The sequence below is a fragment of the Glycine soja genome, chromosome 17, assembly GCF_004193775.1.
Source record: "Glycine soja cultivar W05 chromosome 17, ASM419377v2, whole genome shotgun sequence".
NCBI classification, from domain to species: Eukaryota; Viridiplantae; Streptophyta; class Magnoliopsida; order Fabales; family Fabaceae; genus Glycine; species Glycine soja.
Window position 1 is genome coordinate 341230 of NC_041018.1, and position 24392 is coordinate 365621.

Here is a 24392-nt window from a genome sequence, read left to right on the forward strand (position 1 = left end):
TGAATGTTTTAAACAGCGCTTTATGGAGGAAAAAATGATTTATGTAAGAATGAAAAATAATGCATTTCAAAATTAGAACAAAAAAAACGGATAATTATTTTTTCAGAGAAACTAAAATTAAACTTCAATTTTTTTAAAAGAACCAAAAATATATTTTGCCCTTTTAATTTTATTTGAGATTTATTTATTTCAGAAGATTAAATATCTTTATTCCTTTAAAGTTAAATTTATTTCAAACATGAAAATATCAACAACTAATGATAAATTATTTATTTCAGTAAACAATGACAAATTATTTATTTAATTTAAAAATATATTTAAAATTTAAGTGTTAATAATATTGAATATTAATTTTTAAATTTTTACTCTCAAATATTTGATGAAGACATCAACCCAAGGGGATGTGCTTGAATAATGCCTTGAATTCTTATTTGAGAGTCATCTGTCAAGGTAACAAAAAAAAAAAAAAAAACAAAGAATCCAAATAAGATAGAAAAGAGAGAAGATAATTGTTATCATCAATCACATGATAAAAAAACACAAGAGTCAAGCGTTCAAAGTTCAAGAAGAGACGGATGAGAACAAAACAAATACATTTGCAATATTTTTGTTTCCTAAAATTAAACAGATAATTACAAGAAGTCAAATAAACATATGTTTTAAAATTTGAAAATAAAAACTGTTTCTAAAAAATAAAAGCAGAAAATAAAAAAAAATTACTAATGAAATATATTTTAACTATTATGTATTAATTTTGCAATCCCTGAACATCCACGCAGTGCTTCACATTTCATGGTAGACCAATGGCCTGGTCAATGATTTCATGAAGACCATATAACCCTTTTGTCTTATCAAGTGCATTCTTAACCTCTTTCACAATATACTTCCCTCGTTCCAACGACCTTCTTGCTGAAATCAGCTCCAACATTAGCACTCCAAAGCTATAAACGTCACTTTTTTCAGTCAATTGTTGAGACATATCATACTCTTGATCCAAGTAACCCATTGTTCCTTTAACTTGAGTGGTAACATGATCTTTCTCAGAATCAACCATAGACTTGGAGAGACCAAAATCAGCAACTTTGGCATTTAGGCGGTCATCCAGCAAAATATTGTTTGATTTGATGTCCCTATGTATGATGGGAGGATTAACAAGTTCGTGAAGATAAGCCAAACCACGGGCAGTACCAAGGGCAATTTTCAGCCTTCTAATCCAATCTAATCTAATTCCTGACTTCCCTGCATTGACCATATCCATTTTATCAGGAGGTACAAGCTTGGTCAGGTGTATAATAATATCCGACTAAACTTTGTTCAAGGTAACCAGGTGGTTAATTAAGTACCTGAGAGAGCATCCTTTAAACTTCCATTTTGAACATACTCATAAACCAGCATTTGTTCTTCGTGCTCAAAGCAGAATCATAAGGCTGACAAGATTCTTATGGTGAACCCTCGATAGGCGCTCAATCTCCCCTTTAAACTCAAGCTTTCCCTGCATAGATTCTTTTTGAGCTCGTTTTATTGCTATCACTGTTGCAAGTCCCACATCGGGTGGTTAATGAACATGTGTTTATATAGCTGGGTAGACCACTCCTTTATAAATTGGTTTTTAAGAGGACCTATCGAATGCCTTGGTTTCACTTTAACATGGTGCTTATATGTGTGGACATTTACAGTTAAAGTACGTTATATGTTAGGCAATGCTTAATTAAAAGCACATGTGCTACACTATATCTAAGTAGTTTTCACTAAAATTATAAAAAGAAGCATTTAATTGATGGAAAACACATATCAGAAGGAAACTTTTTATTCAGTTTTGTAGCTTAATTAAAAGTACTAATATTCAATATATACCTTCCCAAAACCCCCAGATCCAATGTCATTGACTTGAGAAAAAATTTTGGTGTATTTTTTAAGCTTTTCAAAAGAAAAGATCCTTGCTTCTTTCAACTGAGGGACCTCCCTGTTGCTCGAAGCTGTATCCCAGCGTCCTGCATTTTGTGAAATTTAAGCATGTTAATTAAATCAATACCATGCAAATGATTAGAAAGCAAGAGCAAAGTATAGAGCTATCTTACTAAAAGGATTGCTTTGTCCAATTGCTTTTTCGGCCCTTTTCTTTTGGCGGAATGCATAGAGACCTGATAGAAGTAATAACACTAGCAGGACCAAACCACCAACTGCTGCCCCAATTATGATTCCAATGCTTGAAGATTTACTCGATTCACTCAATCCTTCTACATGATAACAAAGTTGGAGAACAAAGATTATCAAAAAACGGAGCAATTAGTACTATTAATTTTATTAAACAGTGTGTGAATGAAATTTACCAGAGTTTCCAAAGTGTTCATATTTATCTCCACGAAAACAAAATGGTCCAAATACTTCAGGAGGCTTAAAAGTCTGGTTGCTAAGCAGAAAACCAATGCTAAAAGCCCCTGTTCGATTGAAATGATCCTGTCATGATGGGAAGACTTGTAAGCTCAATTCGAGATACTGAGTTGAATCCTTCCTTAGATGGCTCAACAAAACCGAATCCACAGGTAGAAAATGAGACTTAAAAGATTGCATAAGACCCTCTTCAAGCATTGAGGAGTAAGTTTTATCATCAAAGTCGGAAAAGGGAAGCGACCTGAAAGTTAAGGTTCCCGAATATGGATATGCGCATATACAGTTGGGACTAGGAATCTGTTCTGAACTGCAGGTACAAGGTTGACAGTTATTTGGTGGTGTTGAATATGAGAAATTGGGTTGAGGAGAGGAGCAGTAGCTTTCTAATTCTCCATTTTCTTGGCAAACTGGGTTATCTTTAAGTCTGCAAGGAAAAGTGCAGTTAAAAATCAGGCTAAGTGAACCAAATTAAGGTGCAAATCTCATATTGACATTTTTCTTTGGGTTTCTAGCAAGTAATAGACATTTTTCTGTGCCTTATGTATGGGTTCTGATAGAAAGGAGGTTAGATGTTATGGAATGCTCCTTTTGCATGCAAAAGATGCATTTGGATAGAATGAAATGCAACATTTGGTTTCCGCAGTTGAGTCTTTTTTGGTTTGTATGTGGTCAGATACGCAGATTTTGTTACATGGATTCTGAGGATTCCTGATCCTTTTTTTCTGCATCACTATTTTTTAAAAAATAAATTCTTGATAAATAATAAATTACGTAAAAAAACATGGAAATTATGTCTTGTGGAAATAAAATACAAGTCTTAAGTCATTTGCTAAGTGTTAGCTTAACACACTAATACTTTCTGGATTCATCATGGAAATCCCAGTGGCAAATTGTCCTCACTTGAGGTATATGACACACACTCATGGATTGATCATTGCCTTCTGGTCACAGTTAATAGGGTGGAAACTGAGCAGTGTTTGACATCCTCCAGGTGTGACTTAAATTTGATATAGTACAAGCACATATTCAAAATAAAAATATTTACAAAGTCTCTAATTCAGATAGTGAACCAATATCTCCAGAAAGCTGACCAGCCAAACCAGTGCTGGCTAATGTTCTGAAATACTAGCAATCAAGTTAATATCTCAAAAACAAATTCTGAAGAATGGAACAACAACCGAGGATATCCGTTAAGAGACACTACATTGATGTGATGCGTGAATTCTTGCACTTGATTCCTTCCCAATCATCACAAGGATCTGAACCCACCCAATTAGGAGGGGTGTTCTTCCAGGTATCCATAAGAGACAAAAGTTTGATCACTGCATTAGAAATTACAGCCAAAGAATACGATTCAGTCACTGAGATCTTATACATAGAGTTGTCTAACTTTTGATTGCTCCGAAGATGAGCAGAAGAAATAATTAATACTGACAAACTTTTTCTAAAACTTGCAAGACACAAATTTGGTTTATCTTAACTTGTCCATTTTTTCTAGTTCTACCAACCAAAGCAGGAACAGAATGTTGGGCGGTCAAGAGCCAACATGAGAATAAAGTAGGTGTAACGGAGATGAGGATGTTGCGGTGGATGTGTGGTAAGACTCGACAGGATAAAATTAGAAACGAAGCTATTAGAGAGAGGGTTGGAGTAGCGCCTATTGTAGAGAAGATGGTGGAAAATAGACTTAGGTGGTTTGGGCATGTAGAGAGAAGACCGGTAGACTCTGTAATGAGGAGAGTAGACCAGATGGAGAGAAGACAAACAATTCGAGGCAGAAGACCCAAAAAGACTATAAGAGAGGTTATAAAAAAGGATCTCGAAATTAATGGTTTGGATAGAAGTATGGTACTTGATAGAACATTATGGCGGAAGTTGATCCATGTAGCCGACCCCACCTAGTGGGATAAGGCGTTGTTGTTGTTGTTGTTGTACCAACCAAAGCAGGTCCAGTGCTTCTGGTTTTGAACGTACTAAACTTAGTTCTATGAACTATAAGCATTTAATAAATGAACATTATAGCAAACATGGCATTCACATGCCAAGAAAAATGAAGTTGAGTATTACAGCGTGGTTGTAGTGTCAGTGTGAGCGTGGGGGAGAATGCATTGATTTAGTTAGCTAAGTAGATAGCTTAGCTGGTGGTGACTGCCACTGACGTAATCGTGCAACGCAACCATTCAATTACTTCATTTAGTAAGTTAGGGGATTTATAAACACACCTTCAAATTGGTTATAGACCAAATTAAAATATTTCAACTCTATCACATTCTTCCCAAATTAAAAACAAGAAAAATCAATATAAACAATTGAATAAAATGAATCTCAACACCATTTTTTTAAAATAAATCCCTCTCACTCCATTATAACTCTTATTATCAATCCAAATCCAAACATAGCCTAAAGTATTGGAATACGTCAAGTCAATCATACTATATCCCCACTTGGCCACCTACGTATTAAACTAGATTTTCATAATCTATTTAGTTCATTATATCAACCATTATATTGTTTTTTTAAAATATTTATATTAAAAATGTAATATTTAATGTCATTAATATATTTTATCATAATTTATAAAAAGTATTTATTAATTTAGTAATGATCAACAAAACTGTTAATTAAAAAGATAGATCTTTTTGTACATGAAAAAGGTCAAATTTTAAAATTTTATTGTTTTTTAAACTTAATGTGTTTATTTATTTAAATAAATATTGTTTTATTATATAAGATTTCAATACTCTAGTCTAGTTAAAATGTAAATTTCATTAACTTATTTATAAATTTAAGTTTATTAACTTATTTAGAAATATATTTATTGAATATTCTTTAATTAGTCTTTAGGATACTCATATATTAGCAAAATTTTCTTTCAGTGTGTAGTAGATATGCCAATGTTTACCCATGTGAATCAACTGTAAGAGTGTGTAAGAAATAAAAAATAAAAAAAAATTGTGATTCTTTACAAAATTAACGCCTTTTTTTTTAATGTTAGGGAATTTCAGTAATTGAAAGTTACTTTTTTAAATACTCATAATCATCTAGGGTGTAGAAAATTAACGCGAAAAAATTGATTTAATTTCTGAAAACAACACTTGGAGCCCTATGGGTTAAGGTGGAGACGCTGCGGGAAGATGGCGCCTGGGTTTCTCCTCTTCGGGCTTTGTTGGGAACTTGGAAGTGTTATTCTTTCTGCAATATTCAATTTTCTTCTATGCCTAACCAATTTTGTGAAATTTTCATTTTACCCTTTTGTGTGTTGCAATGTTCATTTGGAATTTTTGGCTTCCCGTGGCTCAAAATTAAATCTACAAATTAGCAACAAGTGAATTGATGCACTTGATTCTATCCCAACCATCATTACAAGGATCTGATGATCCCTTCCAATTGAGAGGTTTATTCTGCCAGGTACTTGTATATTTTAGCTAGAGAAACAAAGTTCTATATGGATGATAACATAACTGAATAATGAGTAGGTTGTGATTTAGAAAAAACTAGAGACAGAGATATGCATATTATGTAAGGCATATAACGTTAAAATTGATCCTACAATCCTTATTATTTGTTTGTGGTACTGCAAGCACAACCAACAAATAATTGCAGCTTTTTCACTCATTATCATCTGAAATACGTAGGTAGTATAGTAAATATATTATGACTCTCATAACTTAATTTCCCGTATTCCACTGCATTCGCTATTGTCAGATAAAGTCAATAAGACAGTCTGTCATGCTTAAACCAACCCTATGTGATGAGACTGCGCGCGGCTAGAAGGAAAAGGACTTCTCGCGTTGAATTTTAACATGCTCTCAAGTTAATTTGTATTTTTTGAGTTTATTTCAATATTTTATAGAACAAAAAGATCAACACACAATTTCAGCATATATATCTATGGTGCATCCTTTCTTACGCATCAGCCCATTTTAAATAATTTCCCCTATTTTTTAGGTAGAAAAAAAATGTAAATATGCACTAAAAATTTTACTATTTTCATTAAAAAAATTGATAATTTTAATTTTAAACTTTATACATTTTTAGTGCACAATGCCACTATAAAGTTTGATTTTTTTTTTCCGTCAAGGGTGGCTGAAGGCCATACGAACAGAACGGGGGAATGAAACCCCTAAAAAAAGTTTTAATCTCAAACTTTTACAACTAGAACCACCCTAATAGGTTATTTAAATTAATAAAATATAATAAAGTTAATATGAATTGGTAAACACTAATTAATGAATTGAGCATATAATTGATCAACGAGTCTCATTCAAATTTAACGCCTTATCATCAACAAAGAATAAAAACCTTATCTAGAGTTTTCAACTCATTAACCTTAACCAAGATTTATGTTAGACATATCCGCTGCATTCAATCAAGTGATGTACATATATAAACAAAATAATAAAAAAATTGAAAGCTATCATTTCTTAGTGTGGCTCTCTGTGTGGTCTCCTCTTTTGTCACACAGTTCAGTTGCCGTTGTCAAAATGTTATAGTATGTCAGAACATGAAATACATAGAGGGAGGACGACTCCTATGGTTACATTGAGATAAGAGAAATATAAATTTAAATCAAATTTATTTATTTTTGTAATAAAATAAATAGATTTAAATTATATATGAATGAATGATTAAGATTATGAGTTAATAACTTAATAAAATCACGTGTTTTTTTAGTCTTAACTATATGTGTTGATTGTATATGATTTAGATATTTATAGTTGGATATTATTTCTCATAATTAGTAATCATGTGTTATCATAAAAATTAACCTCTATGTATTAGTTAGTGGTAACAATAAACATGACCACTTTAAAAAATCACATTCATTTATTTTTTCATCTTGATCATTTAAATATGATTTTTATTTTTTTTTATCTTGATCATTTAAATATGATCTAGTAAGGCTGTAAAAAAAATGATCCAGTAACATTATTATTTTCATTTCTCATTATAATCAAGAGACACTACCTTACTTTAAGCAATTTGTTTTGGGGCTATTTAAGTAATTTAATTAGAAAAACTTTGTTCTCTCTCTTTCCCCTTCCCCCTCTCATTCTCGCGTAACACTTCACGTACATTCTCGTTGAGAAATCAAAATCAAGCATCGACCATAATTAAAGGTCCAAATGCAAGTAAAAGAAACCATCAAAGAAACATGTGACCATTAAGAAGCATGCATCAAGGTATAATAGCAGCAATATGAGACGGAAAATAAAGAATCACGAGCTTTTTAGTTATACAAACCAAATCACTATTAGTCTATTATCCACGGTCCATGATGGTGTACCTAGCAACCTTATTGCAAGAGTTACTAATGATGGCCAATCAGTCGCTCCTGCTACAATAGTTCCAACCTAATATCAGGTCACATTTCTGTGATCAATGATCAATCAATTAAAATCAAGCATTGAATATCTAAATATGGTGTTCAAAGTCATAAAAGCCTATTATAATTTATATAATATAAATATATAATGTATAATATTACCCTCAGCAGTCAGCACATTAACAGAACTAGCAAAATATGGCTATAAAAAATTATATGTCGTGTATAGATCACTTACCACTCCCAAATTATAGGTTCAACTAATGTACTGCATCTGGCTGGTTCTCTGGCAAAGCCTTCCGAAATGCTGCCATTTCATTATATGTCTCGTGTAATCTTGATAGAGTAGGGAATTCCTTCTGTTTGAACAATAAAAGGAATATTGGATCACGAATTTAGACAATAAATATTGTTTTATGACCTAAGATTTTGTATATTACAAAATACCATGCTATTTATAAAAATAAAGGAAATTATGCAATATGAAAATATTTTAAAACAATGAGTTTGATATAAAATATAATAATTCAAAATTAAGGGTGATTTTTAATTAGTTGACCGTATAAACAACTTCACAAATTACGAGTCACCAATAATATATTGAAATTAAACTTTTAAAATAATTATAAAAGTAAAAAAATTTCAATTACATGGATGAGAATGTAAAAAACTTTTGTTTTGTCACACGATTCTAATTAAATTCTAAAACAATATGCAAAATAAAAAGGGATAAAATACTGTATATTACTCTTGAATATAATTTTAATTGCTCATTATATAAAAGTTATGTATGATAACTAAGAACATGCTTCTACATTACTAGCATAATTTGGAGGACATTAAAGGGTTAGTATTAAACAATTAATCATTAAAAAGACACCCAAAAAGTTGGAGCTAATTGCTAAGGTCCAAAGTCGTTTACACAGTATACTATTGGTTAGGAACATGATGGTAGACCAAACAGAAGTCTAAAAGCCTAAAACTGCCTTGCCTTCAAAAAATTATTTATAAGAGGAAGAAAGTGAAGATCACATCACACCCTTTATCAAAGAAGCTATAATAACGACACTAAAGCAATTCAATTCAAACATTTTATTATCATCCTTTATTCGCCACCAAAATGGTACACATTGAACCATGCACAGAATAATACCATGTCAACGTTGAATCTCTTAATTGCTGTATCTAACTGAGGTGCTAAAAACAAATCTGCCTGTAAACAATAATCATTTCTCTGTTAGATTATAAATAGTTATGAAGTGCAACATGAAACTGAAAAGTATACTCTGACAAAGATAAAGAGCAAGTGCTTATTGCTATGCCTAACCCTAGTCATTTTTAGGAATTTGTGTTTACTTTGTAGTTGAACTGCATTCAAATTGTACTACAGAGGATAAGTGCAAATGTTACTATATTATAGCCTGTGGTCAGGCCTAGCAATGCATGGTATTGCTAACCATGATTTTTAGGCTACTGAACCCCATGGACTCCATGGACTCTTAACATACCAGTAACATTTCATAGCCTGTGGAAAGAAGCAATCTGATCCTATTGAACTCCATGGACTCTTAACATACCAGTAAAATTTCATCTCCAGTTGCATATCTCCTAGCATGGTCTTTCAACAATTTTTCGAGTGCTGAAACACATGAACAATAGTATTTCAATATTAAATTAATCCTAACCAAAAACCATCTATTAAATTGTCATGACTCACTCTTGAAACATGACCGACATATGGACTATAATTTCCTTACTCTGGCTAGCCTAAGAGTATCTCACTCCAAATCACAATTAAAAGATCGATCAAACGGGATTACCGAAAATCTGGCAAAATTTCCCCTAAAAACAGGATAAATCTTATATTGAATAACCTGTGAAAACATATCATATATCCAGATCCAACAGTTAGATATCAAGGTCATAGATCACAACATAGGCCCATGACATAATGTCCAAAATATCAATTAATAGTGATATCGGTCATACATACTAATTATCAAAGTGTCTCAAGACATTATAATTACACCATAAATATATCTATAGGATAAGATCATCTACATCTCAAAATAAAGGGATGTTCTCTATATCTATTCCTACCCTTATCTCTATAGTTGCATTACATTGGAGTCGCAAAAAAAATACTCTCCATCAAATGCAATAGAGGCCTACCAAAAAGATAAACAAATTCTTGTGTAAGTCACGAAGACTTAGTGAGAGTATAAAATACAAAGTGGACAAGGAAGGGAGCACAAACATAGCACGAGTCTTTACATCCAAAAATAATTTAAATGACATTAAATAAAAGCGAAATAAATACAACTCACTTTTAGAAACTATTGTATATTCCCTTAAAACTTTTAGAACTACATATAAACTTGTATTCAAGAATAACAACTTTGTAAAAATTTTCATTCTACTATGTGCACATAGACCACATTATTTCTTCGTTGTGACGAACGGTAATTATAGAACTACGACATTTAGCTCGTAGGTTGTATTATCTCTTCGTTGCAACGAATGGATCTTTAAGAAATATTCAACTCATAGGCTGCATTCTTTCTTCGTTGTAGCAAATGGAAAAAAAAAATACATATATACTATGAGTGTTCGACTCATAAGTTACATTATTTCTTTGTTGTCGTAAATTAAAAACATATACACTATGAGTATTCAACTCATAGACTATATTATCTCTTCATTGTAGCGAATGGTAATCAATCATAAACTCAAAATAAATAGATCAAATAATTCAAGATCCATTTTTAAATACCTTATCAAAACTATTAAGAATCTCAGAATAAATTCTAATCAAGCGAAAATAAATATTTTACTTCATTCTCAAGTACTCCTAGAATTCAAAGATCACAAAAGAGTATATTTTGGAGTTTACTTGCTTCTCCTAAAAGAATTTAAAAAGTGCCACTAAATAGATTAACTACTCACAACCAAAAAGAACGCAATCAATGCCTTCCAATGCCATTGGGAGGATCAACCATCATTTTTCCATAGGATCCAAGCATTTAAAATAAAAAGAACAAGAGATTAGACAAAATTCTCAAATTTAACATACATAGGATTTTGAGGAAATCACAATAATTCCTAATACTTAGTTTTCTAACCCGTCTCACACAACCAATAACTAAACTAGGCTATAAAATAATCATCTAACTCAATGGGTTATAAATTTACCTTAAAGAGATCAAATAGAGAATTTTAAGGAGATGAGTGTTGTTCACTTTTACTCCAACCACCTTCTCATGCTTGAGAGTGCCACAAGGATGCAATAAAGTTGATGAATTTTGGAACAATGGAGGATTAAGGGTGGAAGGATGAAAGATGAAAAATGGGGATGATGAGGGAGGGCTCAAGAAATGGGTGTGGGTTCTTGAAAGGAAGGAATTAGGAAAGGGCGATAAGTATATGTGCAGCAGGAGAAACAAACCCCCAATCAAACTAGTAACAACCTTATCTCTACTAAGAGATAAGCTAAACAGCAACCACCAATCTGCACTTCTAGGATAACAAGCTAAGCTAGTAACAGAAACAGAGCTATAAAGCTGGGAAAACAGAAACATAACAATCTTATCTGTTATTAGTTATTACCCTCATAAGTTTTAATTGAAATTTCATTCCTGGATATTAAGTTTAGTTTGTTAGTTTTCAGTTAATAAATGTTTGACAGTTCTCAGAGAAAAGCTTGAAGGGATTGAATAATCAGAAAGCAAAAAGAAAGGATCTCTACTGATACTAACTGATGGAAAGAAATTGAATTCTGTATTCACTGTTGGAAGCAATGGTACAAGGATTCCTTAGATACATGATATTACGAATGGTAAGAATAACTCAGACTCTAACAGGGAAACTGCCAAGCAGTTATTAACAAAAAAAACTAACTATAGTAATTAACTAACTCAGCCTAATACTTGAAAAACTAAATAAACACAGAAATTCAGACTTTAAGAATGCAGACAGAATATATTTCATAGTTGAAATGTAGTAGTTAGCTACGAGGGGGAAGAAATGAAGCACTGATACTTTAATTTAAACTCACCCATAAAGCCTTTTCCAATTACACTTTGGGTCCAAGGAAGTTTTTCATCAGTGCCAACTTTTTCCTCTATGTACTTCTACAAATACAAAAGGAACATAACAAATTGACAATAAATGCATGATACACACCCTAGCATCGAGAATAAAGTTGATTAAAAAAAGAAAGAAATAAATGAGCAATAAGGTAACATCTACATATGTTTTATTATTAAATAAAAAGAAAGAAAAAGGAAACTTAAAATGTACCACTACAGTATAATTTTGAAAAGGCTGTATAGATGAGGAAACAATAGTGGCAGCCTGTGAAAATGATTAGAAGAGAAGGGAAGTGTTAGTGAAACAAATATAAAAATATAGTTTTGAAAGTTGAAAGAGTTGCAGTAGTACTTGGAAATTGATGGCTCTTTGGTGAATATCACGAGGAAGCAGAGGAGGGTCAGGATACTTATCTTCCAAATACTGGATGTGAGACTGAGAAGAGATGAGAAAATGGAGAAGGGAAGAAAAAGAAAAGAGGGAATAAGTGAGTGAGTCTGACCATAATAATGGCAAGAGAGTCAACAATTACTGAATCTCCATCGACAAGCACGGGAACAAATCCAATGGGGTTGAGCTTAAGAAACTCTGAACACGGGTAAAAGAGGAAATTGAATTGATCTGAGCTTAACAAAAATTATATTGCATTGAATTAGGAGGAACATGAACAGAAAAACAAACCAGGGTCAGAAAATGAAGTGACTGCTAGGTAATCGTAAGGTAGTCCTAAAGAAAGAAAAGGGAAGGTGAGAGATTGAGATATGGAAGTAAGAAAGAAGAAGTGAGTAGTAGAGTACCTTTGAGGTTGAGAGCAAATCGGACTCGGAAGGAACAGGAGCTTATCCAGTACGAATACAGTTTGAGCTTCTTCTCCTCCTGAAGATGTAGCAAACGATAACTAAGGGAAAAGCAAAATCAAATTGGTGGCGTAGAGTAATACTACCATACCATTTCAAGTTCAGTATCAGTAGCACTCCCTCCCACCCTTTCCTTCACTTCACTTTCTTCTATTATATCATTGTACAAATACATCACGTCCCAACATGCGTGTCCAATTTGTTCCCTTCTTAGTTTTTTCTATTTAGAAGAGTCAAAATTCCTGTTTAAAAAAAAATAACATGGATTTACACTTTTTTTCTTAATTTTAATTCAAATATTTATTCTTAGTTTATTTTCATTTTTTTTATTCTGCCACCAAACAAACATACATTTAGTCTGCTTGAATCATTTGAAAAATCATAAAATTCTACCTCACTTTTTTTAAGAGTTTAACATTGATGCATTAAAATTTTATTACATCATTCAATTATAAATTATCATTAATATAATTTTTAAGATAATTTTATAAAACTCAATAAATTTATCATAAATAATAATTTGTACATAGGTCATTTTCTCTTTTTTTAAACTGGAGTGTATGAAATTTTTTTCATTTATAAAAATCAAACTCTTGTTTCTTTACCATGCTAAATATTGCCCTTCTGTCCGATTATATTAATGTTGTTGGTGTCAATCTAGATGGAAGAATAACATTGAATAGTTTTAAAAAAATTGGAATATGAAATTGAATATTTTAAATTAGAAATATCAAATTAAGTAATATAAATGAAAGAAAGATTAAAAGAGGAATTTAACCTTTTATTTATTATTTTTATCTAACTAATTTATTATTTTATACCATTTAGATAAATTGAAATTTTATTTTACATACTTAATATTTTCTTTTATTGGACCATCTCTTCTTCCTTTCTTGATTTTTTTTATAACTTTTCTAGTTCAAGTAATCTATTTGTTGTCCTTCTTGATATTGTTAAGATACTTAAGTTTTGTTTCCATGATTGATTTCAATTATAATTATTGTTTTAAAATTCGGATTGCATCAGTTGGTTCTAAAGATCCAGGCGGGAATTGATCTTGTGATCAATCCATTAACGTTAAAAACCTAGCTCATCTTTGAGCTACCAAGAATTGGTCAAACCAATCCAAGAACAATAAAAGAAAACTAGGTTATTAAAAAAAATTATTGTTTTAGTTTATCTTAAACAATTTTCAGATAACTAAAAACACTCATTTAAAGATTAAACATAGATATTAATTATTTTGCTAAATATTATTCAATTTGATCTCTTTTAAGAAAAAAAATATATTGCCCTTCTGTCCAATTTAATCAACACCATTAGTATCAATTTGGACCAAAGAATAACATTGAACATTTCTTTTTTCAAAATTAGAAGATGAAGTTGAAGATTTTAGAAAATAGAAATACCAAACCGGATAATGCAAATAAAAAAGAGACAAAAAAAATAAAAATAATTTAACCTTCTTATGATGGCAAAAGTGTCAAGCAAACATTTACATCTACTTTTACCAAAAAAGTAATTTTAGCTAGGTTTGAACTACATTATGCAATTTGAGGCGATTTTTTTGTAATATGTGACGATTGGATTTTTGGGGACTAAAAATTACCACAAATTGCATTATTTCTATAAATTATGACTTCCTTTTTTTTGCACAGTTAATAACAATTTTTAACCCCCAAAAATTCTCATGTAGATTGATTTATCCAAACCTAATTTCGGATCAAAATTTGACACATTTCAATGGTGCAAAAACAAAAAAACATACTAAAAATTTTACATAAACAAAATCTGAAAATTTTCATGTTTATGACGAAAAACATGATGAATTAGAGTCGATCTGATATAACTATCGCAAGGATGAGAGAAATGGTGAGGTTAGTGGTTGGTGTGCTACCACATGTCACGTTATTGTGTTCCTCGTCCTCAGAACATGAGGATGATCTCTCAATCTAATGCATGGTAAAGGACTTCACCCTAGTCTGAGGTTGGAGAAAATGGTGAACATGATCTCAAGACTCGAGCTCGCAAGGTGAGTCTTAAAATTAGTTCAATGTTACAAAAATCATCATCATAAACTCAAATGAACTTTTTGAAACACCAATTCAACCATAAACACCATTAAGAATCATCCATCAAGCTACATTGACCGGGATTCTGGGAAGAATATGAAATGGAAAATAAACATGAGGCTTTATAGACATACACCCGAAACCAATTTTTTTTTTTTTCAATTGTACATGATGTGTGCAATAAATATTGCATGTGGCAACCTTATTGCTATATTGAGTATCATATTTTAATACTTTAACAACGAATTCATCCGGATGCTGAATAAGTAGCTCCTGCTGCAATTTCTCCAACTTAATATCAACTCATATTTCTGGGGTGGGATCAATAATAGAGTTGAAAATTAAAAACTGTGCCCCAAATTAAAAAAAAAACTTAAAATTGGTATATTATAAAATAGACAACATTTGAAAAGTTAAAAAAAAAAAAAGGCAAATAACAAATGGGGATTATATTCCAAAGTGCTTTAGAGATAGCTTTACCTGTCCCAAATTATTGGTTCAACTAGTGTACTGCATCAGGCTGGTTCTCTGGCAGAGCCTCCTGGAATGCAGGGATCTCATTATATGTCTCATGCAATCTTGCTAGAATAGGGAACTCGTTCTGCTTGGACAACAATGAGGAAAGTAAGTTGTCATACGATGAATTTGGGCAATGCAATTTAACATACGACCAAAGATTTTGCAAACTACAAAAAACAAAAGTTCTAATTTTGAAATTTATAAAAGATATCATGTCAAGAGATACTTCACCTCCTATTCCATATATTTAAAACGGAAAGAGAGACAGACAGACATTTCTATATTGACTGGTTCTATCCAAAAATTGAACTCCCTACAATTAACACATCTCATTATGATTCAAGGTCCAGTTTTATTTTTGAAATCTATTACAAGTATTTTACTAACTTATGAGTTATAAACAATCTAAGCATAGTAAAAGTGAGAAATTCATGTATTTCTGAGAAATAGATCTGAACTACAACTGAGATCAATTCTGCATTCCACACACTCATATTATTAACTTGATTGAGGAACATAAAATAAATGGCTGACAACCTGACACTTGATCGTTAATAGAGAGAGAGAGAGAGAGAGACTTTTTTGAGTAACTTGAAAGGGTGACAATGTAAAACTATAAGAGGATAATGTACCCAAATTATAATTACAAAAGGGAGAAAATGAAGATCACATCCTTGACCAAAGGGGCTATATACTGATGGCACCATAGCAATACAACATGGTGATAAAACATGACATTTTCAACAAGGCTTCTGAAATTCTAAAGAAGTATTTTCACACTAAAAGAACAATTGCGAATATTTACTCTTTTATACATTATAATTATATTATAATTATCCTTTTATTGTATGGTTGTCTGTATGTAACCTATGTGTTACAGTCTTACAGATGGTACCATAGGAATACAAGTCACGCATTTTATCACCATCCTTTATACCCCACATAAAAGATACACGAGACCAAGGACAGAATACTACCATGTGAATGTTGAATCTCTTAAATGCTGCATGTAACTGAGGTGCTAAAAATATATCTGCCTGCAAATAATAATCCTCGTGTTAAATTATAAATAACTATGCCGTGCAAATGCAACATACAAACTTGGTGTTTGTTTCAACAGCTAATCCTACTAATTTTCAAAATCTTGTTATCATTGACTTTGGAGTTGAATGACATTCTAATTGTAATACAAAATATCAGAGCATAAAAACATTTATTATGGTGTCCCATCCCATGGTCAGACTCAGACATAGGAATTCTGATAATGCCAGTCAAGATATTAAGGCTATTGTACCCTTGAAAAGGAGTTATCTATTCCATTTATTAATTTTCAAATGACTGAACTCCAATGACTGGCAACATACCAGGAAAACTTCATCTCCAGTTGCATATCTTCCTGTGTGGTCTTTCAATAGCTTTTCCAGTGCTGAAACATGTAATTATCAATAGCATTTGATTAAGTTAAAAACAAACCAAATTTCATAAGGAAGGACATAACATAAACAGGGTATATCTTATCAGTAAGGAGGGGGAGGAGAGAGGACGAAATACCATAGTGAATATTTTCTTCAACTATTAACATGGCATACTAGTCTAGTCAAGACCTGAATGCTTATGTTTTTTCCACCAGGGCCATTAACTTTGCCATTTGATCAATTGAAAGATCAACTTTGTGTTGTTCAAGTTAGATTTGTACCTTTTACATACACTTTTTTTATGAGCAATTGGTTTTCAAAGATTAAGGAAACTCTTACAAAAACATAATTAAGGTTCTATGGTAATAAACAGATATTAACTATAAGCAATACAGCTGGTTAATAGTCCCAACTCTCATGAAATACCAACTTGAGGGTAACTTGGAACATTGGATAGAATATGCTATCATACATCTCTCTCTCTCTCTCTCTTGCCCAATTCATAAGGTCCACTTTAATTACAATGTTATTCAATTTCGTACTGTCAATATGATAGTCAAATTCAGTATGTGTTGCATATAGAATAAAAAACTTACAATATTTCAGAAAACAAGGATACACAGTATAGGAAGAGAATTTTATAAGCAACATAACACCGGGCTTCTTAGAATGTGGATTTGAAACTAACTCAACTCCAAAAGCTAGTTGATAAGGTAAGGGTTGTCCACCACTTTTATACTCTATCTTGGTACTATCTCTAGCTGATGTGAGATTTAGGTTTTTTCTAATACACCCTCTCACGCCCAGCACTTTTGGATTTGGTGCGTAGATAATATGGTGTGTGGCCTTTTTGATTTATTTTTTTTATGGATCTAGGATAGGCTTTGATACCATCTTGTAGTGCTCTTAACATACGGCTCTTAACATTTGGACATATGGGATCTATAGAACTAATATTGATAAAATAAACCTTGTTTCATGAATGATCTGTCATATTATAGTGGGAGACAAAGTAGTATATTACTATATCACAGTAAATTGTTTAACTCTGAACAAATGCATGACCCTTAACTTCAGAACTTTCTATTTTGCTGCTGGGTTTTTTTTACTCTATAGTGCAGTGCGAGCAAATTAGCCAAACCTCACCTTTAAAGCCTCTTCTAATTATACTTTGGGCCCAAGGAAGTTTTTCATCAGGGCCAACTTTCTCCCCAATGTAGTTCTGCAAAGTGAAAAGCAAAATAACAATATTAGTATATGCACTCCAGCATCCAGCAATGTTTGCTTGGTAAAAAATAAATAAATAAATAAATACAGCAACAATAATGTTAAAAAATTTCAAAGAATGAAGAAACGGCACATATAACATACCAGTAAACTCAAGTTATGAAGAGGTTGTATTGTTGAGGAAACAACACTAGCAGCCTGCAGACCAAAACATCAGAAGAGAATCCATTTATTTGGTTATGAAACTCCCGAGTTTTATAAAACAGCTTAATATGAGGAAAAGAGAGTCTGATTGAATACAAATATGATCTGATTGACACCCCTTTCCTTGAATATTGGACAAGAAAAATAAAATTATGGTTAGTTTCATTTTTGGAGAAATGGGATGTAATTGTACCTGGAAATTGATTGCTCTCTTATAAATATCATGAGGGAGCAAAGGATTGTGAGGATACTTATCTTCCAAATACTGCATGCATGTGAAGAGAAAACAATGTGATACGTATTTGAAGAGAAACTAAGTAACAGGGAACGCATGATTTGGAAAAGTGAAAGAGAGGAGTGACCATAATAATGGCGAAAGAGTCATAGAGAACAACGTGGTCATCCACTAGAACGGGGACACAACCAACAGGATTGAGCTGGAGAAACTCTGAAAAAGAGTTACCATTTGTCATTTGTTGATGTTAATGAATGAATAATTTGTAAATTGAGAAAGTTAGGGTTAAAAAAGAAACCAGGGCGAGATTGTTCTCCCTTGAGCAGATTGACGGGCTTGTATTCGTATTTAAGCCCTGTATGTGTATGCAAAGGTGAGTGGAAAGTGAGATGAGAGAAGGGAAAAAAAGGAAAGGGAGTGTAGTGAAAGGAGAGTACCTTTGAGGTTGAGAGCGATTCGGACTCGGTGGGAACAAGAGCTCCTCCAATACGAATACAGCGTCAGTTCTTTACCAACACTTGCGCTTGCCTATTCCAATTCAAAACAAACAACAAGAATCATAAATTAATCAGTTTGAGACTGATGATGAACAAAGCGTCGAGTTGCATTGCATACCATTGCTGATGCTCAGTGTCGTGCTGATCCTTCCAACACCCTGGACTCTCCAGTTAGGAGTTATCTATAAGGTCAAGACAAAATCACCCGCCGACGATTAAAATAAAATACGATTATTCGATTAGGATTTTAAAATATGCTTTTATTATAAATAAAAAATTGTCAATTTTAAAAAGACTTTATAAGAATTTTATAATGATTTTGTAAAAAAAATTACAAGAATTTTACAATTAAAATTTTAATAAATTTATAAAATATGAATTCATAATATATATAAAAAAATATTATGAATATTTCATATTTTAAAAGATTATGTAAATTTTAAAAAGATTCAAAATTATTAATAAAAAATTATGAATTTTTCTTACATAACACTTTAAATAAAATTCATTCTATACAAAATAATCTTAAATTTATTATATAATAAATCAATTTCTCCTGACATACATATCTACAAGCACATAGGTTTATTTTCTTTTAATCATTAATTATGTTAACAGTTATAAAAATTATATAATGTTATGTCTATTAATAGCATGTACAAAAAAAATATTTATATATTTATTCACTTATACATGAGTCAACTTCTAAAATTCATTAAAAATAAACATGTAATCAAGATGTTTCTAATTTAACAAATTATGAAGATCTCTCATATCATTCAAGGACATAAAGAATTGAAAAATTATGAATGTTTACCTCTTTGAATAAAGAAACAATTAATTATGTATGATGGAAAAAGAAAAACATGTCAATTATTAGAAAGAGAAAAAAAAAAGTCTTATGAGATTGTTTGATTTGTCTTTTTACTAAAATTCTTATAAAATTCATCCCAAAAAAAGAATACAACGAAATTGTGAATATATGAATACATGATTTTGATAATAATAAAGAAGAATCAAACAAGATTGCTTCAAAGCATAAGCATTGCTTCAATATTAATACAAGATTGCTTCAACAAACAAAGTCTTGCTTTAAGATTAACTCAAGATTAAGCCTTGCCTCAAAATAAAGTGTTTTCAAGACATTCAAGACTCTGGTAATCGATTATCAGGCAGCATAATCGATTACCAAAAGAAAATTTTAAAAAATAGCTGTTAAAAAAAATTTTGATTTTGAGTTTTGAACCTATAATCGATTTGTAATCGATTAACACCAACGAAACTCTTGAAATTCAAAAGTTATGACCCTTCAAAATATAACTGTATAATCGATTACCAAAACCTGTAATCGATTACCAGTGAAAATTTTAGAAAAAACTTTTTGAAAAGACACATATCTTCAAACCAACCATTTTGAAAAGGCACGAAGGACTTATATACATAGGTGTGTCTAACTTCAAAAAGCAAGAGAGAGATATTCGAAGAGAACTTCATTGTCAAATGCTCTCTCAACAATTATTGGACAAACACTTGCAAATCTATTGAGAGTTCATCCATCCAGGAACTTCAAATTGTATTATCCACTCTAAAGGAAAAAATCTTTGTGTTATTCTCAGGAAGTCAATTGTAATCAAGAGACTGTTGTCTCTTGAATTGTGAGTTTCTTGAACACAAGGGAAAAGGATTTCTTAGGTGTTCAGAAGTGTTGTAAAAAAGATTTTTACAAGTGAAAAATCTCAAGTAGGTTGCTTGAGGACTAGACGTAGGCACAGAAAGTGACTGAACCAGTATAAATCGAGTTTGTATTTCTCTCTTCCCTTATCTCATTTATATTATTGCAATTAATTTTGTTTTGCATGTTTTAAAAAACATTATTAAATTAATTATTGCTTCTTCTGCGTTCTGAGTCTATCATTTAGAAGAGGATTAAAAGTTTGTTAGTGGAAAATTTTAAAACTTAATTCACTTAAGTTATTGAGATCACATGTCCAATAGAAATATGTATACGTTTGAATACCATATGACTTTTTTTTAAGTTGTAAGAAATTTTAATTAAATACTAATAAATTTTATTGTTTTCCTTAAATGTCCTAACAATCTTAGTTGAATATTATAAAATTTATTTATATTATTTAAAAATCTTGACTAAACATTTATATTTTCAAATCATTTAAAATCCTAATTGAATCACCCTCCCTTAATTATTAGTATTTTACTCATCTAATTTATTTTTAAAAAATACTTCAATTAGGTTTCATTTAAAATTAAATTTGACCTTTTTTTTTTTGAAAATTTGAAGCAAGAAGAAAATGGGACCAATTATTTATATAGAATCCATTAATATTCTTACATTTATTTCTCTAATATGACATCATTATATTACTAATTTATAACTTCACACTTGACACCATTCCAAATCCCAATTACATTTCCAATAAGTATAATGTGCATTAAAATGTGAGGAAAAAATAAAGAATGCTATATATGTTGTGTTTAATTAGAAAGAAAGTGAAAAAAGATAATAAAAAAAATTCTAAAACCAAAATTTGTAGGCTTCTTTATTTATTTTCTTCTCTTTTTTAATAACATATTTTTATTTCTACAATTATATTGAGAGTATTTTATTTTCTTCTTCAATTTGGAATATATGATTCCGGTGAGCGAGTGGGCGCAATTGGACGGTCCAAATTGCTTATTGGTTGCAAAAGATGGAATAAAGTTATGTACTAGTAAATAGTAATTTTATTGTAAACTATCCAGTACCTGAGAGAGAGTAGCATCTGAGTCTTGTGTTTAGCGTAGGGGATTGAAAATGAGTATGTACGGTAGGGATCCGTGGGGAGGGCCGTTGGAGATCCACGCCACAGACTCCGCCACCGACGACGAGCGCAGCCGGAATCTCCAGGAGCTGGACCGAGGCGCTTTAGACGAGACACAACAGAGCTGGCTCTTGGGCGCCGGAGAACAGAAAAAGAAGAAGAAAAGGTACGTAGATCTTGGCTGCATCATCGTCAGCCGCAAGCTCTTCATCTGGACACTCGGCACTCTCGCCGTCTGCGCCTTCCTCGCCGGCTTCATCACCCTCATCGTCAAAACCGTCCCCCGCCACCACCACAAGCCACCCCCTCCCGACAACTACACCATCGCCCTCCACAAGGCCCTCCTCTTCTTCAACGCCCAGAAATCCGGAAAGCTCCCTCGCCACAACAATGTTTCCTGGAGAGGCAACTCCGGGTTGCAGGACGGCAAGGGTGACGGCGTGCCGCCCGTCATTAAGGATCTGGTGGGCGGTTACTACGACGCCGGCGACGCCATAAAATTCAACTTCCCCATGTCCTTCTCCATGACCATGCTGAGCTGGAGCGTGATCGAGTACAGCGGCAAGTACCAGGCTGCGGGTGAGTTGGGTCACGTGAAGGACATCATAAAGTGGGGGACCGATTACCTTCTCAAGAACTTCAACAGCACCGCCGACACCATCACCCAGCTGGGCATGCAGGTTGGATCAGGGGACACCTCCCAAGGTAGCACCACTCCCAACGACCACTACTGCTGGATGCGTCCCGAGGACATCGACTACGACCGCCCCACCCAGACCTGCACCACATGCTCCGATCTGGCCGCCGAGATGGCCGCGGCGTTGGCGGCGGCATCGATTGTGTTCAAGGACAACAGGGCCTATTCGCAGAAGCTGGTTCACGGGGCGACCACGCTCTTTAAGTTCTCTAGGGATTCGAGAGGTAGGTACAGTCCAAATGGGAGGGAGGCTTCTGTATTCTACAATTCCACCAGCTATTGGGATGAGTTTGTTTGGGGAGGGGCATGGATGTACTTTGCCACTGGTAATTCCTCTTACCTCAAGCTCGCTACCACTCCTCGCCTCGCCAAACACGCTGGCGCCTTCTGGGGAGGCCCCGACTATGGCGTCCTCAGCTGGGATAACAAGCTTACTGGTGCTCAGGTACTCTCTATTTCTTCACTTTACCAACAATAAACAAACTATTCTACTTATCTCCTCTTTTCATTTTATTTAGGTTCTTCTCAGTCGTTTGAGGTTGTTCCTCAGTCCTGGTTATCCCTATGAAGAAATTTTAAGCACATTTCACAATCAGACCGGCATAGTCATGTGCTCCTACCTCCCAATGTTCACCAGCTTTAATAGAACAAGGGGTAAACAAAATTAAAAATTAAAAATTTCCCTATTTCCGATTCTTGTTCGTTATTTCTTATAGGATTAAGTCAACAACTATTAACGAACGTTGTATTCTGCACCAGGTGGCTTGATTCAATTGAACCATGGCAGGCCTCAGCCTCTCCAATATGTTGTCAATGCAGCCTTTTTGGCTGCTCTTTACAGTGATTATCTCGATGCTGCTGATACACCTGGATGGTATTGTGGACCCAATTTCTTCTCGACTGATGTCCTTCGAGACTTTGCAAAGACCCAGGTGGGTGCTACGGTGCTAGTATTCTGCTCCTTAATGATAATAATTATAATTATGAAAAGAAATTCTTACAAGTCAAGCGGCTGTCTGGGCTAAATATCTTTTTCTTTTCCCTTTTCTGTGTAGATTGATTACATCCTTGGGAAGAACCCTCGGAAAATGAGCTATATTGTAGGTTTTGGTAATCATTATCCAAAACATGTTCACCATAGAGGTGCGTCTATACCGAAGAACAAGGTTAAGTACAACTGTAAAGGAGGATGGAAATGGAGGGACTCATCCAAGCCAAACCCACATACAATTGTTGGTGCTATGGTTGCTGGTCCTGACAAGCACGATCATTTCCATGATGTCCGAACCAACTACAACTACACTGAGCCAACTCTAGCAGGAAATGCAGGTTTAGTAGCTGCACTTGTGGCATTGTCCGGTGATAAAACCACCGGTATAGACAAAAACACCCTTTTCTCTGCTGTTCCCCCAATGTTTCCCACACCACCACCACCTCCAGCACCATGGAAACCATGAGGTGTTGTATTGTGTCATTCATTGTCCTCCTTTCCATCAAGTGCCAAAAGTGACTTCATGATTTTGAAGATGGAGGTAGTAGATCTAAGAAGTCAAGGACGGCCGCACGTGAAAAAATGGAAGTAGTGAAAACTAGGCCTAGTGATTCTAGTTTGTCTAGGAACAATCTTTGGTTTAAGATTAGCATTAAAATTTCATAATGGTACTTGAGACTGTCTTTTGTCTACTTGTTTTTTTGTTGTTGTGATATACATAGTATGTATGTATCAAATCTTGAATTCTTTAAACGTGCAAAACGAACAGCATGTAATGTAGGTGTCACGTTTTGATTTATAATGTCTTATAGTTACCTTGCTCAACTTTCTTTTTGCTTGGCAAGTTTGGGGAGTTCTTTTTTTAAAAAAAATTTGCAAAATGGTCATTAGGTTGTTCTAAATGTTGTGGTTTCTTAAAATGGTCATCTAGTTAGTCATGGGTTTTTTGCAGAAGTAGGTATAAACATTTGTTTCGTTTCCAACGAAATTAGTGAGTGTGTATGAGATTGTTTTTGAGTTGAGAGCAACTCTTCTTGACCTGCTGCATACACT

The 24392-nt window shown here is 33.0% G+C and overlaps 3 protein-coding genes and 1 pseudogene across 9 annotated transcripts; 1 reads left to right on the plus strand and 3 right to left on the minus strand.

Moving 5' to 3' along the window:
* Positions 1 to 576: 576 nt before the first annotated feature.
* Positions 577 to 3902, minus strand: LOC114393446 (annotated as a pseudogene).
* Positions 3903 to 7524: 3622 nt separating this feature from the next.
* Positions 7525 to 12883, minus strand: LOC114394209 (glutathione S-transferase zeta class-like). Of its 6 annotated transcripts, none has more exons than XM_028355862.1 (11): positions 12755 to 12883; positions 12604 to 12682; positions 12488 to 12532; positions 12309 to 12394; positions 12158 to 12241; positions 12017 to 12070; positions 11772 to 11847; positions 9295 to 9356; positions 8871 to 8930; positions 7956 to 8076; positions 7525 to 7764 (listed from the first exon to the last, which is right to left on the minus strand). In XM_028355862.1, exons 1-10 carry the CDS (start codon positions 12836 to 12838, stop codon positions 7978 to 7980), a joined length of 729 nt encoding a protein of 242 aa, XP_028211663.1. In that variant the 5' UTR covers positions 12839 to 12883; the 3' UTR covers positions 7525 to 7764; positions 7956 to 7977. The 6 variants fall into 6 exon arrangements, with proteins under 6 accessions (XP_028211663.1, XP_028211665.1, XP_028211664.1 ...); XM_028355864.1 differs by having other exon boundaries at positions 12158 to 12229; positions 12755 to 12882; XM_028355863.1 differs by having other exon boundaries at positions 12604 to 12673; positions 12755 to 12853.
* Positions 12884 to 14717: 1834 nt separating this feature from the next.
* LOC114393757 (glutathione S-transferase zeta class-like) lies at positions 14718 to 19044 on the minus strand. 2 transcript variants are annotated; one of them, XM_028355186.1, is made up of 11 exons: positions 18951 to 19044; positions 18773 to 18863; positions 18634 to 18690; positions 18463 to 18548; positions 18294 to 18365; positions 18041 to 18094; positions 17816 to 17891; positions 16619 to 16680; positions 16232 to 16291; positions 15216 to 15336; positions 14718 to 15046 (listed from the first exon to the last, which is right to left on the minus strand). In XM_028355186.1, exons 1-10 carry the CDS (start codon positions 18951 to 18953, stop codon positions 15238 to 15240), a joined length of 660 nt encoding a protein of 219 aa, XP_028210987.1. In that variant the 5' UTR covers positions 18954 to 19044; the 3' UTR covers positions 14718 to 15046; positions 15216 to 15237. The 2 variants fall into 2 exon arrangements, with proteins under 2 accessions (XP_028210987.1, XP_028210988.1); XM_028355187.1 differs by having other exon boundaries at positions 14718 to 15083.
* A 2479-nt stretch (positions 19045 to 21523) lies between these two features.
* Positions 21524 to 24164, plus strand: LOC114393758 (endoglucanase 25-like). Its single transcript, XM_028355188.1, has 4 exons — positions 21524 to 22793; positions 22867 to 23002; positions 23108 to 23280; positions 23404 to 24164. The coding sequence occupies exons 1-4, from the start codon at positions 21645 to 21647 to the stop codon at positions 23803 to 23805; spliced, it is 1860 nt and encodes a 619-aa protein (XP_028210989.1). The 5' UTR covers positions 21524 to 21644; the 3' UTR covers positions 23806 to 24164.
* The last annotated feature ends 228 nt before the right edge of the window (positions 24165 to 24392 follow it).